General features: G+C 37.2%; 1 protein-coding gene across 2 annotated transcripts in view; it reads left to right on the top strand.

Moving 5' to 3' along the window:
* The window catches only part of ANKRD13B (ankyrin repeat domain 13B), a 73,397-nt gene extending 55,804 nt beyond the window's left edge, over positions 1 to 17,593 (top strand). Inside the window, exons 4-15 of one of the 2 annotated variants that reach the window (XM_053457042.1) lie at positions 2,462 to 2,507; positions 4,676 to 4,819; positions 7,404 to 7,593; positions 9,533 to 9,599; positions 10,767 to 10,848; positions 11,707 to 11,771; positions 13,411 to 13,541; positions 13,813 to 13,970; positions 14,206 to 14,358; positions 14,678 to 14,838; positions 15,754 to 15,830; positions 16,080 to 17,593. In XM_053457042.1, the coding sequence (XP_053313017.1) occupies positions 2,462 to 2,507; positions 4,676 to 4,819; positions 7,404 to 7,593; positions 9,533 to 9,599; positions 10,767 to 10,848; positions 11,707 to 11,771; positions 13,411 to 13,541; positions 13,813 to 13,970; positions 14,206 to 14,358; positions 14,678 to 14,838; positions 15,754 to 15,830; positions 16,080 to 16,269 (1,464 nt within the window). In that variant the 3' untranslated portion in view covers positions 16,270 to 17,593. Of the gene's footprint in view, positions 1 to 2,461; positions 2,508 to 4,675; positions 4,820 to 7,403; positions 7,594 to 9,532; positions 9,600 to 10,766; positions 10,849 to 11,706; positions 11,772 to 13,407; positions 13,542 to 13,812; positions 13,971 to 14,205; positions 14,359 to 14,677; positions 14,839 to 15,753; positions 15,831 to 16,079 lie in introns of both variants that reach the window. The other variant, XM_053457041.1, reaches the window with a different exon arrangement.
* Positions 17,594 to 19,510: the final 1,917 nt, after the last annotated feature.

The raw sequence follows: 19,510 nt of genomic DNA, 5'->3' as shown, positions 1-19,510 counted from the left end.
GTCATATATTTTCTTACTATCTCATCGTTTTTCGTATAATTTTTCTCAACCGGCTTCCAGTTTCTCACCTACCCATCACTAAACTTCACTTTTTTGCATCAGGCTTATTTTTCAACTTTATTCTGAAGTCAGATCGTCTTTAATGCTGTCACCATTATGTCATCATCCTTCCCACATCTTTACCCACATTTAATCTACTTTTGTGTCTTTGCAGGCCAGTCTTATGTTTCATGATCTCTTTTTTTGTAGTCATCATTCACTTTTTCTCACCACAATTACTATTTTAACTCCTATCATCACCCCTGCATTTGCACCTTTGCAATGCTTTTTCATATTTCCTCCCCAAATAATTTCACAAGTGTAAAGAGGAAGGTCACGCAAATTAAAAGTGATACCCCGGGCTCTGCCGTATACCCTCCCATTTTTTAAGCTCTTTGGTTGGCAGGATTACTGAATGAGTGTTAGAATGTGTGTGATTGCAGAGGCAGCTCCCCCTTGTATAAAGTGTAAATCACAGTCTATATCACGATGAGTTTGATCACATTCATTACATCTTAATTGAATGTAATTACACAGACTTGGAAAAAAATGATCTGAAAGTAGCTTTCTAGTTTTAAACACAGTCTAAAAATGTGAAAGGGACATGATTTCAAATCCCAGGCTGAAAGACACAATTCATTTGTTATGGTGTTCTGTAACAGGGGTAGATCAGTGGTGTCTCTGAGAAGGTACAAAGAGGTCCACCAGCAGGGCACGTAAATGGAGCAATAATAGAATAATAATAATAATAATAATACACACACATTTATATAACCATGTCCATATCCTCACAACATATATTTACATATATATAACAAAGAGTCTGACAGTGAAGTCCGACAGTCATGATGGTCCTTGGGCAAATGCCATCAACACATTGAAGTGCAAAAAGAATGTTTATTTTGAACTGCATGCTGTTCGAAGAAAGAAAAATTATTGTTTTTCCTACATGTTTACACATACTTTCAACAATTAAACAACCAACATACAGTGCTTTATGTATGTGAGCAAATCTGTGAATTTCTTTCTTTTCCAACCCAGTCGTGTTCTTTATGTTTCTCTCCCGTTCTCTGCTTTATTCCCAAGGAACTTGCTCCATCTTTTACCTGCTTTCTGTCTGGTTTTATCCTTAGAGCATTACTAGTGACTAAGTGCTAATGTGTTCTCTGAGTTATTCTATTTAGTCATTGATGGGTTGGTTTATCTTACTCTTGCCAGTAAATGGGTTATATTTCCCCTGATAATTCACACAGCGAATACAATGAATATTTTACATCTTATTTATAATATATATATATATATATATTATAATATATATATAACGGCTATTTTAACCGTTATATATATATATATATATATATATATAAATTCTATGTGACTGGTCAGTGACGGTTTATTAGTTTGTTTATGATTGTTTTCTCTTGATATTATCCTATATAAACTTTTCTCTGCATTAACAATTATTGCCGGATTGGGTATTCTCTGAATCTGCCAGATAATGAACTGTTCAAATGTCTTAATAATAATAATAGGTAAATTGTCTTGAAAGGTATATTCGAAGCTGAGCATGAAATAAGTATGACATCAGCGTGTAAATCAAGGTCGAATGACCACATGCGACTTTAGACAAACCAACACCTTCAATTATTAATTCTGTATTGGAAATGGGTTGATAAATCATTAATTCAAATGATTCACTAATTACGGATATAATGGACGCAAACACTTATAGCCCAGTGATTAGAGAAAAGAACACGGCTGAAAATATTGGGGTTTTTTTTAATAGTCACACTATAAATACCTTCGCAGATCGCATGGTAACCTACAATGCAGAGATTGCAAGCCAGTCGATATGGCTTAATGTCTTTTTAATCAAGTAAAATCCTCGCTTAGCCCAGCAGTGTAAAACTCAGTCCTCCAGGTCCAAAATCCATTTCTAGGACTTTCCTACCTACAGGGTGCTCGTTGGTATCAAAGATGGGCTTATTATTTCAGCTCAAGTTTTTTATACGTTTGTAAAAGAGCAGACATGTAATAGGTTTTTTCAGGGTTCAATGGTTCGTCACCTATCCATGTTTTACCATAAAGACAAGCAGTATCTCACATAAGACTCTGCTCATAGCCACTACTCAGACAGCACCATGTATTTGAAGTCCTGTTATAGCTGGGGATAGTCATTTCCATTTCACATGTTTTCGTTATTGGAAAATTTCTGTGATTTTTGGAATTAGATACTTTTTGAATGTTTAAATAAATAATCTATGAATAAATAAATAATATTGGAACATATGACTACCAAAATATTAAAAACTAGCTCCCTTCCATTATTTAAATGCAACCTTTATTTTAGCTATAATTTAAGTTAAATCCAAATAGACTAGGCACAAAGATTTGTTTTGCTAATATTTTTCCTTGTTCCCAGGCACAAGACTTTTATGTAGAAATGAAATGGGAATTTACAAGCTGGGGTAAGTAGAAAAAAGTGATATTGATAGTTCTAGCGTGTATATAGTGTGTATATAGTGTGTATATAGTGTGTATATAGTGTATATATAGTGTGTATATAGTGTGTATATAGTGTGTATATAGTGTATATATAGTGTGTATATGGTGTGTATATGGTGTGTTTGGTATAGTACGGTGCAAACGTTTTTGGCAGATGTGAAAAAATTCTGTAAAGTAAGAATGATTTAAAATTGGACACATTTATTATTTACACAAGTTAGTGAACAGAAGAGAAACTTAAATCAAATTAATATGTGGTGTGACCACCCTTAGCCTTCAAAACAGCATCAATCCTAGGTACACTTTAATGAAGTCATGGATTTTCTAGGCATGTAGTTAGGTGTATGATTAAACCATTATACCAAACGGGTGCTAATGATCATCAATTTAATATGTAGGTTAAAACACATTCATTAGCTGTAACAGAAACAGCTGTGTAGCAGGAATAAAACTGGGTAAGGAACAGCTAAACGCACTAACAAGGTGAGGTTGCTGTAGAAAGTTTAATGTCAAAAGCCATAAAGCATGGCATGACTGAGCACAGCAACAAGACACACGGTAGTTACACCGCATCAGCAATGTTTCTCCCAGGCAAAAACTTCAAGCCAAACAGAGGTTTCCAGATGTTCTGTTCAAACTCTTTTGAAGAACCACAAAGAAACATGAAATGTTGAGGACCATATTTGCACAGTTCTGCCAAGGAAAAGACAATCATAGGTACATCAAGGCACATCAATTCCCTTTACAATCAGAATTTGACCAGAAGCACCATCAGCTTCGCCGATGGCCTGGAGAGCAGTACAAGAATGAGTGTTGGTAGGCAACAGTGAAGCATGGTGGAGGTTACATGAAACTTTGGGAGTGCATTTCTACAACTGGAGTTGGGGAAATCGGTCAGAATTAATGGTCTCTTCAAGGCTGAGAAGTACAGGCAGATACTTATCCATCAGGGAGGCAAATTTATTATGCAGCATGACCCTAAAAATACAGCCAAATCCATTAAGATGTTCACTTATCTTCAGTGTAAAAGAGAACAAGAAGTCCTTCAAGTGATGGTGTGGTGCCCTCACCTCAACATCACCGAGTCTGTCTGGGAGAAGTCTCAATGCTGAGAAGCACAGGCAGCTACTTACCTTTAATGCAATACCACCATGGAGACAATTTATTGACCCCAAATTTATATCAGTGTTAAGAAGACCAATGATTCCTGAAAGTGATTGTATGGTCCCCACGCAGCCCTGATATCAACGTCATCAAGTCTGTCTGGCATTACATGAAAAGAGAGAAGCGACTAAGGTGCAGATGGAATGGTTTCCATTAGTATCAGGCTGTGCACTTGAACATGAACTAGATTAACTTGTGATATGCTTTTATACCAAGATAACTAGATTTGGGGTTTAAGTCAGGGAAATATGAAGCTTTCAGCAGCAAAAGAAATAAGCTGCCTTGTGCAGGCATTCATAACAATATACTTCAAGTTGCTTTCTTTTAAGTATTATTGCACAATAAAAGTCGTCTGGAAGGGCATGAGTATCTATGGTAAATGTTAAAACCTCAATCCTTTCTCATCTGATGAAATACAAAAGGCAATTGATTCCACAAAGCCTCTTCACTCTGTATCTGTCCTCACAGTTATATTTTATATTCAACCATAGAAATCAGAATTTCATACAAATCACTTTCTGTGCGAAACTTTAGAATAATTAGGGAAATGTTATTAAATACAATCCATTAAGTATCTAGAACATTGTTAAGGCAAACTTTTTTTCTGTTAAATACAATTCTTGCATCTTTTTCTAGAATAAGTACAAAAATGAATGACTAATAGTTTCCAAAAGCTTTTGGCAAAATGCATAGTAATCTACAGCGAACATTTCAATTCCGTGTCATTGTTGTGAAATATATTCACTTTTAACAAATGCACTAAATGCTGCGGTAAAATGCAGCCCATCAACATACATGTTATATTAATTGCTGCATTTTATTACCATAATTTATGTATAAGATCTGCAGTGATTTACAGCAAGAACCATTTAAAAATATGGGTGGGGTAGTTTATTTAAATCTAAATCGTGATAAACCATCATGCATACTGCACCTTTAAGTAACGTAGTGTCCATTGTTTCTCTAGTGCCCTTAGTATCCAAGATCTGCCCCAGTGACACTTACAAGGTGTGGAAGAGCGGGCAGAATCTGCGAGTAGACACCACGCTGCTTGGGTTTGATCATATGACCTGGCAACGCGGGAATCGCAGCTTTATCTTCAGGGGACAAGGTGAGTGGCTTTATAAACATATACACTGATATATGCGTCTTCGACTGTAATTACATGTTAATCAAGTTAATGATATGTGAGCGAAACATAATACATCTTTGATCAGAGGAGGGGAACAGTATTCGTACTGTAGTGATGTCTTTATAGATTAGCGGGATTGACGTTAGAATGTTCTGTGCAGCTTCTTGGCGTAAAACCAGATCCTCTTATGATTGGCCTCTCAATTAGGTTTATACGACAAGTTTATTAGCAGAAGCACACCGCTGTTTATCAGTAGTACAATAGGGTCCAAATGTGCACTGCCACAATGTGCTTTTACTTTAGTGTTTCTCAAAATATGTCATTTTCACTAATAAAAACTTGAATGTTTCCTGCACCATATTTCATTGAACACGGTAGTGTTAGCCTCTCATGGGGCCATCTCCTCTCTTGAACCCAGCGTTTGCAACCAAAAGTGATTTTGGTATCAGTAAGGGGGGTATTTATAAAATATCTGTATAGTTTGGCCCATACTAAGCGTTTCGATAGTCCTGGTTCAGATCGGTTTTAATTGTGGACACAGATGCTGTTCTATTCTGTGATGGTATAAGCATGATTTAGCGGCCTTCTGATGGCGAGATCACTTTAGGTCTGCCTGGCCTTGCTTTGGATGAACATCATATGGTTTTTCAGAAAATCTTTTCTGTGTGTTGTATTGCTCCCTTGTTATAATCAGTTTAGTGCTGGGAAAGTTCTTCACTCAAGAGAACAACCTGTCCTCAGTTTTCTTTCACTAAGCTCTTTTTGTCATGACTACAAAAGGTATTTCAAGTCATGTTCCTCTTTAAAGACCCTTTAAAAAAAAAGGAGTGCTAGCAGAACAATACTTATAGAATCTTTGTCAGGTGTTAATGGTTAAATGACAAATATAAATCAAAGTGCTAGGAAGTCGCAACAGTCACAAAATTTCTAAGCAAATGGTGTGTGAAGATGATCGTATAAATAGCAATTCCACGTAAGGTTTTAACAAAGAGATAAAATATTGATTTAAGTGTTAAATAATGTATTCCTAAATCACACATGTCAACTGATTACAGTAGTGTACTGCATTTTAATAAATGATCAAATGAAACCAGTTGCAGATGGCGGACTTCTGCACCCTATTGTATTTTATTCATTTATACATATGGCTTAAACACATAGGGCATTATTTTGTGCTTAGGGGTAATTCATAACTATTGATTCTGGCGTAAAATTAGAACCCTTTTCTAATCACAGTAGCAATAGGCTTATCTAATCAGCAAGGATATTCCACTGATTGGTATAGTAATAAAACATTATTGTAATTATGCATATTTACGAAAGCTAATCCTGAAGCAAACCCGGAGCGATCGGCAAGAACGAAATGCTGGCTACTATGATGATTGCTCTGGATTAAGCACTTTACTTAGGATGTGTCAGTATTTTTCTCTATACTTATATTTAAACCCACTGCAACATAAAACATATTAGGGGCTGATTAGATTTAATGTGGTGATTAATAGCTTGAGATTTATTTGACTCATAATCATAAATACAAGATTTACTAGCTCTTTGGTCTTTTTTGGAAAGAAGTCAAATATCTGGTTTCGTCAGAGAGTAGATTGCTACTGCCCTATGAGGCTGTTAATCTAACCATAATGAAAACATTCGAGCTCACTCTGTAATGTGTGGTCTGCCAAAGAGTGTTTGCATTCACGGCTAAAACATATAACTTCCCCTACCATATGTTAAAGGCTTACTCCAAGCGCCTGATAATTCTTGTAAGTACTGAGAGGGTGGTAGATTGATGAAATAGCCTCCCATGAGAAGTTATAGAGGCTAAAACAGTGAGGGAATACAATACAGGGAAGACAACCCCAAAGAACTGATTAATGTTCGAACCTCTACAGCATCAAAAATGGCCAGACTCTTACATAAGGTTTCTGTTGGTTATTCAAAATCTCATACTTATCTGAACTTATCTCCTTAAGCCTTGTTATACAAAATCCAATTATTTATGTTTATTCTGTCTTTATTTATTTACATGCTTCTGGGTAGCATTTGACAACCTAAATATCTAATTACTATAAAAAGTGTGTAACAGTCTCATTGTAGAGCGGAAGTAGTTTGTCATAACGTTCCTGTATAACAGTGATAATGCTACAATTAGACCATCATAGTCTTATTAGAGATTTTTGTTGTTCTAAGTAGACTGTGATTAAGGATCAAGATCTTTCGTGAAGGAAGAAAATACCATACAGTGGCTTTTATCATATCGGTTTGTTTGCTTTGATGTTTGGTCAGCCCAAGTTGTTTCTAAGTGTAGGCTTAGTTCCAGCTAGGTATAGGTTAAGATTAGCAGTTTTGTGATATATATACAGGACCAAAATATCTGTCAATTGATTCATATATTATCATGTATCTATTTACATGTTTTATTTTGTATTTTGTTTTGGTTACAAAATTATGTAGCTACTTGATTTTAGTTGATTTTCGTTTGACACTAAATCATTTAATGGGGCAAAGCATAAGGTTACTTAACTTCAATTATTATATTTGCCCTTACTTGTTTATATCATCTTAGACACCAGCGCTGTGGTAATGGAGATTGATCACGACAGGCGGGTGGTTTTCTCTGAAACTCTGACTCTAGGGTCCCAGGACCATGAAGTTCTCCTGGCTGCCGTGCAGCCCACTGAAGAGCAAGCCATGAGTCGCCTGACTGCCCCTGTGGTAACCACACAGCTGGATACCAAGAACATTGCATTTGAGAGGTGAGGGGCCGGGCTTTATCTCTTCTATAAGTCTGATAGAGAACCTGGATTTGAGAGGTGAGTTGGTGGAGGAGCCAGGCTTTATCTCCTCTATAAGTCTGATAGAGAACCTGGATTTGAGAGGTGAGTTGGTGGAGGAACCAGGCTTTATCTCTTCTATAAATCTGATAGAGAACCTGGATTTGAGAGGTGAGTTGGTGGAGGAACCAGGCTTTATCTCTTCTATAAATCTGATAGAGAACCTGGATTTGAGAGGTGAGTTAGCGGAGGATTCTTTATGCAGATTATTCTCCTATTTTTCCTCTATTCATTTTATAGTTGAGAGAATATTCATCATACTTTAAATGCCAAGGTTAGATTTTAGAATATGGGGAAGAAAATATACTCCCATTGCTCCAGTATTTAACGTTAACCATAATTTTACAATACATCTGGAGATCATGTGCATTACCGCCTTCCTGTAATGTATTAACGCTGTTAAGTGATGATAATGCACTGCACTATTAAAATAGGAACAGCTGCTCCACCATAACATTTAAACCAGACTACTCCGCAGGTCTCATAACTACATTTTATTATGAGGCATCTCATAACGATGACGGTAAGCCCATCAATGTATTGTTTTAGTAGATTTTGGGGAGTTTTAAACTGAGCAAAAGTTATGTTATAGAGAAAAGATGGATGCAAAATTCTAGACATATTATGATGGAAGGGCTATGTGAACTTCAATAGTGCATCTCGGCAGATTTTGATCGTATTAGAAGCTTTTAGCTTTTAGATAAACTTTATGACATAATCATCCACTGAGATACTGCCCGGGGCAGATAGAGATTTCAAGCGTTTGCTTTGTCTGTTATTAGATATTTATATACCCCGGCTGGTTCTCAGTTTCCCACTGGGCACAAAGTGTATTTGTGCATTAGGTCTATAAAACCTAACACCATGCTTAAAATCTGACATTTCTGTTTTATAAGGCAGGAATAATTTATGTTCACGTTACCTGTATTTCCAGAGTGAAAATAAATTAACTGCGAAATACATATCCAGGCCTACGAGACATTCTAGACTAAAAAAAGTTTATTAGGGATACGAGAAAAAACACTATGCAGTACATAGAATTTCTAGAGGAGGAAAGAAAGCAAAATTAGAGCAATAACTGTATCTGCCACCCCTTCTTTGTGCTATTATATTCTTTACCTGACTCGACCCTTTCATTATAGCTCTTCATTTTTCAATTTGTTACGCTGCAAAACAACTAGCGCACACATATTTCTTTCCCATTTTAAAATATTTAAGTAAAATATATATCTTACCAATTTAATAGTCTAATCTAGGATTGGGTTTATTTTTTTATTTGATCCATCAATCGTAAAGTAACCACCAATTTCCTGACTCGTAAAAATATGCTGGCTTCTAATTTCTGCATCTTTTAGTGCAAAACAGCCATTATTAATGCCTCTGTCTAATTTTATAGATGTCATAAAATCATTCTCTTCTTATTGGGAAATATTTTATAGGCATCAAACCACATAACGTTATTGTTAAAGCAATAGGCTTGTATCATCATGGGGTGGATTTAGGCACAGGAGGAATTTATTTTTTATAGAATTGCTGTGTATATAAGGAAGAACCTCCCAGCATAGTTTTCCAGATGTCTTGATCATGGAATAGAAATAATGATTAGTTGATGATTGTGCTATAGTGATCTATTGATATGGATATATATTGAAACTGTTTTTAAGTCTAAATAGGGTATATAGAAAAGGTAATTCTAGTGCAAGTTGTGGAAACCTATCCTATCACCAATCAATGCAATGGGACTGTACAGTAGACTTTTGTTGTTTTATATGGGGATAAGACTTATTTTGCACTTTTGCTTATGACCCCTTGTAATTCTGCATGATTTTCTAAATTGGACCCCGTGTCTTCCCTTCTGTAGGAACAAATCAGGAATCCTGGGGTGGAGAAGCGAGAAGACTGAAGTTATCAACGGTTATGAAGCAAAGGTTGGATGAAATTTTGGGCAGACATCATATAGCGTAAAATGAATTATAGAAAAAGTTAAATCCTGTCGCGTCTTATCACTTACAGGCCCATTAGTATCAAGTAACAAGCTTTTAGGAAACTCTATACTTAATGGTTATAGGGGATTGCCAGATGCAGATGTTTTCAATAGAATGTTGATCCAACGGCTTTTCTAACCAAGTTGCTAGAAACTGTATAGCTGGTGAATTTTAAATAAAAAAAACCCGATATAACTATATAACTCTGTGTTGACGTGTGCAGTCCATTGTCTGAAAAAAAGTTGTATTCCACTTGGTATTTCCCCAAAATTTAAAGGGGTTTGCTGGAGTGCACATTGGGGAAGGGTTTTCCTACTACAGTCAGTGGTTGCATTTGAGATAGGGTATTATATGCTTAAAACCCCTTCAGTCTCCTATGGATGTACATGTACGTCCTGAAAAGGCATTCAATAAAGCTCTTTAGGATGTACATGTACGTCCTGAATTCCCTGCCGCTGCACGTGAGATCAGACTCACGTGCAGCGGCTAGAGCCTGCTGGGATATCTGATCAGTCCCCCTACTGGCCGATCACACACTTTGCACTCCCCAATGCTTGGTGATCACAGCGTGATCAGTGCAGGGGATCGCACGGAAGAGCGCGATAAATGCTTCTCCCTCTTCCGAAATGTGAAAAGGGTTAAAAAAAGGAGGGTTGTTTTAGGTTTTTCTAGCACTAGCACTCACAATTATTATATATTGCATGTTTCTATGGTTCCAATGAAAGCCCTGTTAGTTCTGGGGGGGGGGGTGTAATTTCTGTGGATACATCAAACACAGAAAATAGGAACCTTAATATAACCAACATCTGATAAAAGTGGCAAAAACTGTACGATGTAAGGTACCAAAAACCCCTGAGACTGAGGGGGCTAATAAAGCATAGATTATTTGTACAAATACAATTTACTATGATGAGAACATTGCTTATCTTATTCTGTAGCAAGGTTTCATTTGGTGTCTCGGTAGATTTTATGTTCTGTGCCCTATGCGTCTTGCCTTATTACTAACCTCAAGGGCTGTAAGTCCACGGGATAACATATTCTTTAGATGCACAAACAAAGGTTTACATTTGAAATCTGGATGCCACGTGATGCAGCTGCTTCTTGTTTTAGGTATACGGAGCTTCCAATGTAGAATTAATTACAAGAACTCGCACAGAGCACCTATCAGACCAGCACAAGGGAAAAAGTAAAGGTATTAACACAAGTGCAAGAATATTATTAGTATTATATATTGGTTTATTATTATTATTTATTAGCAAATACAATTAAGCATAAATGTAATTATTTTTTAAGGGAAGATAAAAAGTCATTGCCTAGCCCAAGTCTAATATGGTTCCTCTCTCACTTTATAAGCTCTATCTAGAGTTGACACCTTGGTAGCCTTTTATTAGGTTATTAGGCAATGAGGCAGGCACTCGCCAAACAAGCATATTAATACAATAGTTTACAAAAGTCTCAGATTTGCTAAACTGGGCATATATAACTGAAAAATGTTCAGAGATCACATATAAGACATTCATACAGTTTACACTTGTTGAAAATCCTAAAGCATACATGTGTTGTATAGTTACTGGAATACGTTACAATATTAAATGTGTGATTACATTTATACAATTATGTAATTGCACTCTTTAGTAAAAACAATAGACTCATTTTCCATGGCAACAAACTATCAGTATCTATTAAAGAGTCATTTCCAAGAAGGGTTTGGGCTTTAGGAGCATTGAGGTTGATGTTTCTAATACTGCATTTAGTTGTAATAGTATTCAGCTCAGCAGAGAAGGCGACACAGAACATTTTATATAGTAAAATAAATTCACATTTATTTCATTTTATAAAATTAATGTCAGATGTGAGACAGATTCAAAACGATTATCTATACATTTTGTCTTATCCTTCCCTCCTCTATGAACTGATTTTTCCATCGGTAAGCAGAATTACATCCCATTTAACAGAATGCTCTGGCAAAGAACAAAACTGACTGTGACATACTGCTTCTAATTATCATCATCATTTCAATCTGTCCTTGTGTCTCTTATTTGCCTTCCAGGCAGTAAAACGCCTTTGCAATCATTCCTGGGGATAGCTGAGCAGCATGTGGGACCAAACAATGGAGTAAGTATGGATGTGCTCTTAGCACAATCTAGCTAGCAGGCTCACTTGTGTTTTCCTTTCTCTTGCAGTCAGGAATATTGCGTTCCATAGCTCTTTATCTCCACTGCCAGCACCAGCTTCTCAATAATTAAAGGTCATGTAATTCCAGGGTCCATCGCTTTCCAAATCGCATGTCCACTTCACTTAGGATAACCATAGCTCTTTTACAGGGAAACCTGTAAAAAAATAACTTATAGAGGAGCATTGATTGGAAAATAGGCCTCCATTACATTTCCCATTTTCCCCATTCAGCACCCCAAGGAAAGTGAGGATGACTGCTCACCATTAAAATCATAGTAAAGATTTTTGTTGTTGCTAAGAACACAATTAAGTAAACTTTACTTATATTAGATTTTGCACAGTTGTTCTCTTAAATGATTAAGTGAAAAAGCCCCTTAACGTGTAAATGTTCACTTCCTCCATCCTTTCTCTCTGTTCTGCACAGCCGGTCCCAGACAGTCCAGGAACGGGTTGTGTCCATAAAGTGCTGGTTGTGCAATCCTTACTTTATTGTTTTAATCGTCTTCTGAAGAGAAGAAAACTTTACTGACATCACAGTTCTAAAAGAGCCAAGTTACATCAACAGAACATGTTTCATTAACATCCATCAAAATAATTAATGAAAAAATGTATTAAATGAGTAAATATATTCAATAACATGATTTTCCTGTCTCTTGCTTATAAACTGTTTGCCAGGATACACATTATTGTATCTTTCAATTGTTTTTGATTTATAATTGATGTAACAGAAATAAATACATTCAGTAGTGTTATATATAAAAGGTATTATGGGCACCCAGGTAGACCATTAAAATATCCATGGAAGCTTGGCTGAAACTTGGTGCATAAAAATGCTTTGAAAATGCTAATATAATATGATTTATGGACATTAATGTGAAGTTGATTTCAGGTAAGATGTGTCAAGTTACCGAAGGGTATACTTTAACCCAAGTGTGTAAACCTTTGTATTAGATATGCACTGATTCCTTTTACAATCTCTACATGAAAGTGAGTTTCCTCACCTTGTTGCTGTAACAGAATTGAAGGGATTTTACTTTGAAGAACAGTTTATTGTAATCATGTTAGATGATGGTAAAAAATGTAAATAATCGAATTTAAATGAAGTACTGACACTTATAAGCTGTGATATAATGCATAAGGATCTATCCTTTTGTTTGTAGCTTTTATACACCTGCCAACGGTGGAGACACTTGTGGTTAGAGGTGTGGGGCTTCACTTGTACAATTTATGGGAATTTGTCAGCAATTGGTAGCCATTTACCCAATGTAAGGTCTAATTGTGACTTTTAGAGAGGTAGAACACTGTGATCCAACCATACCCAGCAAACATTTTGAGATTCTGAAAAAAGAGGGAGATAAAGGGAGGAAAGAGGAGAAAAAAGGGCTTTGGGTCTCAAAGAAGGGGACTTGGTAGTTATGCTTTTACAGTTCTGAATGTTGATGCCTGTAGATGTACACTGGTGAGCAACAACAATTGTGTTCATCTAAGCTGACTTGATTTGAGTTAAAAAGTTACATAAATTAAATTTGCCTGTAAAATGCCCACAAAGGTTTAATAAACTTTCACTTTCTTTTAGCAGACGTTAATCACTCAGACCTTCAGTCAGACGAACCCAACCTCCATCACACCAGATGAATATTTTGACCCTAATTTTGAGCTGGGACATCGGGATATGGGACGGCCCATGGAGCTCACGACCAAAACACAGAAGTGGGTTATGTCAGCAGCAGGAGACACTCTAATGTACCTCTTAAAAGCTCTTAAAAGTTGTTTATTGTTCAGCGGCTCTTATTGTCTAGATGCAAATCTAGATCCGCCGTTTACTTTATCTGATTAAAATATTTACAGTAATAAAAAATACATTGCTATGTTGGTGGTGCAATATATACACAACGTTTGTGTAATCCAGAATACCAGACAAAAAAGGATCACATCGTGGTCATTGGTAAACCTGTCCCCTTATATATGTTTTATCTTGCAGGTTTAAAGCCAAGCTGTGGCTGTGTGAGGACCATCCCCTGTCATTGTCAGAACAGGTGGCTCCAATCATTGACCTCATGGCAATAAGCAATGCACTTTTTGCAAAACTTCGTGATTTTATCACTCTCAGGCTACCCCCTGGTTTCCCTGTCAAAATAGGTTAGTGAAGATCACAAATGAACTTATTTCTTCACATGAACAGATCATGTCATTTATAAAGTAGCTGGGACTAAGAGTAGAATGACAGGTCCAAGGGGACAGCATAAATACTGTACAATACTATATATGAATGTAGTATCTCTTTTGTGCTTGTGTAAAAAAGTGTAATTAAAGGGGACGGATACATTGTCTTAAAAGGGAGTTGTTTGTTGTAAAACAATGTGTCTTTCTGCAGAAATCCCCATTTTCCACATCCTGAACGCCCGCATCACATTCGGCAACCTCAATGGATGTGACGAGCCAGTATCATCCCTACGCCAGAGCCCCAGCAGTGAAGCGCCTTCCCCGAGCAGCGACTCCTGCAGTGTTAGCAGCACCAGCTCTATAAGTATGATGCCACACCAGGGGGACACGGGACAGAGGGCTCCCAACAGTATGTGTCAGTCCTCAGACGGGCAATGCACTGAGGAAGTCTTTGGCTGGGCTGGCAGAGGGTTGTACCATAAGCCATGCCTAACCTCACCCTGAGAGTGCGGGAATTCTGGCTCAGGTGGCATGATCCTCATCAACATTTCAGAAGGTCTTCAAGACCTCCACCCTTCACTGCTTTGCCCGCATACATAAAGAGCTTGCTATCTGTTGTGTTGTAGGTTATCACTGTTTATTTTGCACCATGAATGAGTATTGCGCATGTTTTTCGTTTCCAGCTTCTGGACGCGCCTGTGAAATGGATCAATCATTGTTTGAAGCTCCACGAGGTTACAGTGTGGTCGGGAGTTACCGGGAAAGTATGCGTGAGGAAGAAGATGACCTGCTTCAATTTGCTATCCAACAGAGTTTGCTAGAAGCTGGAAGCGAGTATGACCAGGTAAGATGTATTGCTTGCTTCCCACTCACAGGACCACTGACTGTTACAAGCCACATAATTCCACTATGGAAGTTATTCACTAATGGATAGGTTTCATCTACCAAGTTACACAGCCAAAAATTGCCACCAGCACTATTTTACTGGACATCTTATTTTAAGGGAAGGTCAACTACGTGATCCGTTTATTCATAACTTGGCTGGGTGGAAATTGTCAAGGAACCCACGTTATAACATATTGTTTGTACTTGTTCCATTTTGGCCTTTAAAGAATAAAAGTAGCGAGAGGTTATCCCATTAATCTGACACCTAAATTCCATCAATTTGTATAAATATACACAATGGTAATTGGGTTATTTAGACTCAATGAATTATATCTGCTTCTATTGGTATTTCAGTATACAATAGGTGGGAATTGATGGGTCAAAGGTAATCTATTCAGATGGGAATTTGAACATTTATGCAGAAAAGCATTATAGCAAGCAAACTTCATAATCTAGTCTTCAAGTGCATCTTGTGAAATAAACCTAAATATCTTTGAGCCATGACATTTTTTCTAACATTTAATGAAGGGGAGAAAACTTAACGAAGGGACACTAGACTAAAATCCTCAGAATTTCCACAACTGCACCTGCATGTATGGATTCTCAGGCATCAGGGCAAGTGTTCTTGAGCATTCATGGTTTCCCTGCCGGCGTCTGTACCATCAATGTGAAAGGAGAGCTCAGAAACACTGTGTATGATGAGATGGGGTCTGATAGAGGATTATTAAAATAAAATTTATATTCAAAAAGGACATTACTATTCCGTTAATAAACTACTAAAATGTGACATGTAGTAGCACAAATCAGGTAATTTATCAGGAAAGGGGAAATTTTAAGAAAATGTTATGCTGCCTTGTCTGTAATGACTTTTCAGGTAACAATTTGGGAAGCTCTGACAAACAGCAAGCCTGGAACACACCCGATGTCCAATGAATCCCGGAAAGGAGAACGGTATGTGTGACTAATTATGTTCATGGGATATACGGCATGCATGGAGGGGTCAGAAGATGGTCAAGCATAGAGATATGAGTGTCCAAAGACAGACACTATTTTAATCAATCGTTCTGGGTCCTAAGAACTATTAGCCAATCAAAAAGCAATAGACTGCAAGAAAACTATGAAGCCATTTTAATTTGGCTTTGCTTCCATTCCCACATTGTATGTATGAAAGGTTGTTTAATTACCAGCTTGATTTTTCAGGACACCTCAGCACACACAACCCTGCAGCCCTCCTCACACTGGTTCCAGCAATGCATTCACCACCTACCAGGAGCAACTGCGATTAGCCATGGAGCTTTCAGCTAAGGAACAAGAAGAAGAGATAAAGCTGAAGCAGCAGGAGGAGGAAGAGCTGGAGAGGATCCTACAGCTCTCCTTGACTGAAAAGTAACAAGACTTCCATACAAGCGCCCCAGGTAGTCCAATGAGCCTTCTAGTGGCTCACCTGGGAAGCCAGAGATCTTGATGTGTTCAAGGAGGATTCATTGGGACGAGTGAAGACTGGGCTTCCTGTTACATTGCAACATAAGCCAGACAAGGTGATAAAAACACTAAACACCTGTTGCAGGTCATCTGAAATTCAACACAAAATGAAGTCACTTGATAGAAGCTCAGATGTTGAAGAGTTATTATAATTGTCTGTAAAGTTTAAGATGATTTTTGAAACCCATTTGCTGGTGGCACCGGCTAATTTAAATACATTTAAAGTCAATGAATTGTAAGGTTTTTTTTTAGCTGGGTTTTTTTCCAAAGATAGGAACAGGGCCCAAAGCTGTTGGCCTGCAAGGAGGCTCGTGGTATATAGTAATTCACAAAATACAATGATAAATGCACTGTGCACTGCTGAATGGAGCTCAGGGCACCCTGGAGTACTTCTAACCTTCCCAAAGTCACCCCTGTATCTAAAACAACTGGATTCTATCACGAGGAAGGAGAACCGCACAAAGATCTGGCTACCAAATTTAGAAAACCCATCAATACTTCGACAATAGTAGGGAGGAGAAGGAATTTTTTTGCTGCTAGTAAACAGTAAAAAGAATATTTTTGTTATTAAGGTTAAAAGTTAAAAGTACTAGTAATATTAGGTGTTTCAGTATCAGAGGGAAGTGTGTGTATTTGCTGAACTGGTTAAGTACTTTTAAAGAAATAATACTTGGTTCTATTTGAGGTTCTGAAGCCCTCTTGTGATTTTTTTGCCGTGGCCAACATTTTTGCATGAGACGGGTGTCAACACAACTAGTAAAGTGGGTCTATTGCTCAATTTTCATAAGATCATAAATGGAATCTATATATACAAACCACATTGCAAGCGGCATCTAACGATGGAAATTGTATGTAACTTGTGTACGAGCCTCTGAAAGGCAAGTGTCAGAAGACGTCTCATTTTTTATTTAGTTATGCTCTCTTTTGGACAGCCCATGGCACTGGGTAAAATGTAGGTACCGCTAACTCCATTCATTAAAACCCAATCAAGAATTCCTTTTAAAGAAAGATACAAACAATAATGTGTGTGGAAATTGGATATATTATATTTAATGTAGACATGTAATAGAAACTACCAAGTTTCTAAGTAGACATATTTGGAAACATACATTTTTTTTGTTTTATTCTAGAAATGTGTCATGTTTTATAGACTCCCCTTCATTTTAATGTGTGAATCCTTAGATGAGTAGGCAGGGAAGCAGAAATCAATTGATATAAATGTGTATTCATGAGCCCTTGCAGCCTGTTCTTTACTTAAACTTCACACTGTATTTTAATGAGCATATGTACCAAGACTAAAATTATTCTTATTACCTAGCACCTTAAAAAATAGTGATAAAAATACATAATGACGTCCTTCTTCCACCAAAGGTACCTAATCTGCGTAACTATGTGGCAGGCAGCCCACATCTCTCCTACCCCCATGAAACCATCTTCACGAAGGCCTGACCATCATGGAATGTAATGTATCTGAGATAGTCACTCGTATCTACGGTAACTGAGGATCTACCAGCGAGTTAACCAAGATCTGTGAGGGTCCACTCCACTAACATATGACTGATATTGGATCTAAATTAGATTGAGCTGAAAGCCATTGCTCCATACTTTGTGTCATTTATCTAAGCAGCTTTCCTATTGTAATATGATTATGTAGAGCTTGTGTATCAGCTTCAAAATGAGCCTTTAGAGGAAATGATTGTTTTTAATTTTCCAGATTTTCACTGCTTATGGCGATAATTGAGTCTCAGGCCCATTGATAACATTTGGAAGGCTTCCCTGTCATTTCTCATAGTAAGCATATTCATAGATGCTAAAGCGATTACATCTAAATACTTCTTGTGTTTTTGAAACATTATACTGCCAGTGTCTATGACACACTGCGGGTTCTACGCTGTCCCCAGTGACCGAAGTTATTTCAGATGTACAGCTCGGCACATATGGTATAGAGACAGCCAACCAGGCCCTGCCATGTGCGACATGAAGACAGTATATCACGGCTACCATTATCTGCGTATCCACGACTAACTAGTGATGGGACTCTCTTGTTGGAAGCTAAATTCCAATGGGAAAGGGCTATGTATCTTAAAGTGACAGTAATGCAAATGTAAATGGCTTTTCTATTTACTGTAACACGGGGGGATGTTCAGAAAGACACCCAACACTTATGCCGGTCTATCTTCTGCTGAGAAAACCGGTATAGTTGCAGAGGGACAAACAACAAAATGCAGCAGAGATTCAATTTCTGAACAGAAAAATGCATAGAAGAAATAAACTAGTGGCATCCTCCTGTCTGCAATAAATAATGTCTGCATTATACGGAGCAATAAAAGTTAGACATGTTCCATAACAAAGGCCAAAGCTTTTGTATCAGCTGTACTTTTTGTACATTACTGTCTCTTATATATGGCGCCAGTCAACATTCTGGACATTAGCAGTTGTTGCATCCTTGTAGCTAAAAAATGGCTTAAATATATTAAGTTTGATTTACTATAAACATACCATATACTGCCCAGAAAGAAAGAGAGGTTTTAAAAAGCACATAAAGCCACAAAAGCTGAGAACACAGGGATTGGTTTTGGAATGTAGATTATTGAGTGAATTTTTGAAAAAAAACTATATGGAAAGAAACTATATGGAACGCTATCTGTCTTTCGTATGGTTGTGGAAAGTGCACAGTCAATGCTTTATTACGCGTTTCATCCCCCAAAGGGCACCAAATGATTATTCTACCTCATTGCCAAAGGGGAATTTGATATCTATCACCCCTGTAATGGCAGAATTTTTAAATTATTCACATGGTTAGAAGACGGATACATTTAGCCTATTATAGCCATCAGAAAACAACTTGATAATAGTTCAGATCTGAAAGTATCATTATTGGGCTACAGCAGTTGAAGGAACATTACAGTATCTGTGTAATTGTTTAAACTTTTTTTACAAGGTATTTTCAATGGCCTCTGCCCTTTGTAACGCGATCAGAAATAGTTACGCATAACACCTGTTATTTTATATGGATTCCAGTAACTCAGCTATAAACCTCCTAAGGTGAGGGAAGGGAACAGCTGTTTTTTGGGAATAAAGCCGTTTCCAGAATTTCAAAATGGTAACCCTCTATTAAAAGAACATAAACAAGAACGTTTATTTGAAGT

Source organism: Spea bombifrons, chromosome 2, assembly GCF_027358695.1.
Source record: "Spea bombifrons isolate aSpeBom1 chromosome 2, aSpeBom1.2.pri, whole genome shotgun sequence".
Classification (NCBI taxonomy): Eukaryota; Metazoa; Chordata; class Amphibia; order Anura; family Pelobatidae; genus Spea; species Spea bombifrons.
Note: the sequence above shows the minus strand (reverse complement) of the source record. Positions and strands in the feature narration are given on the sequence as shown.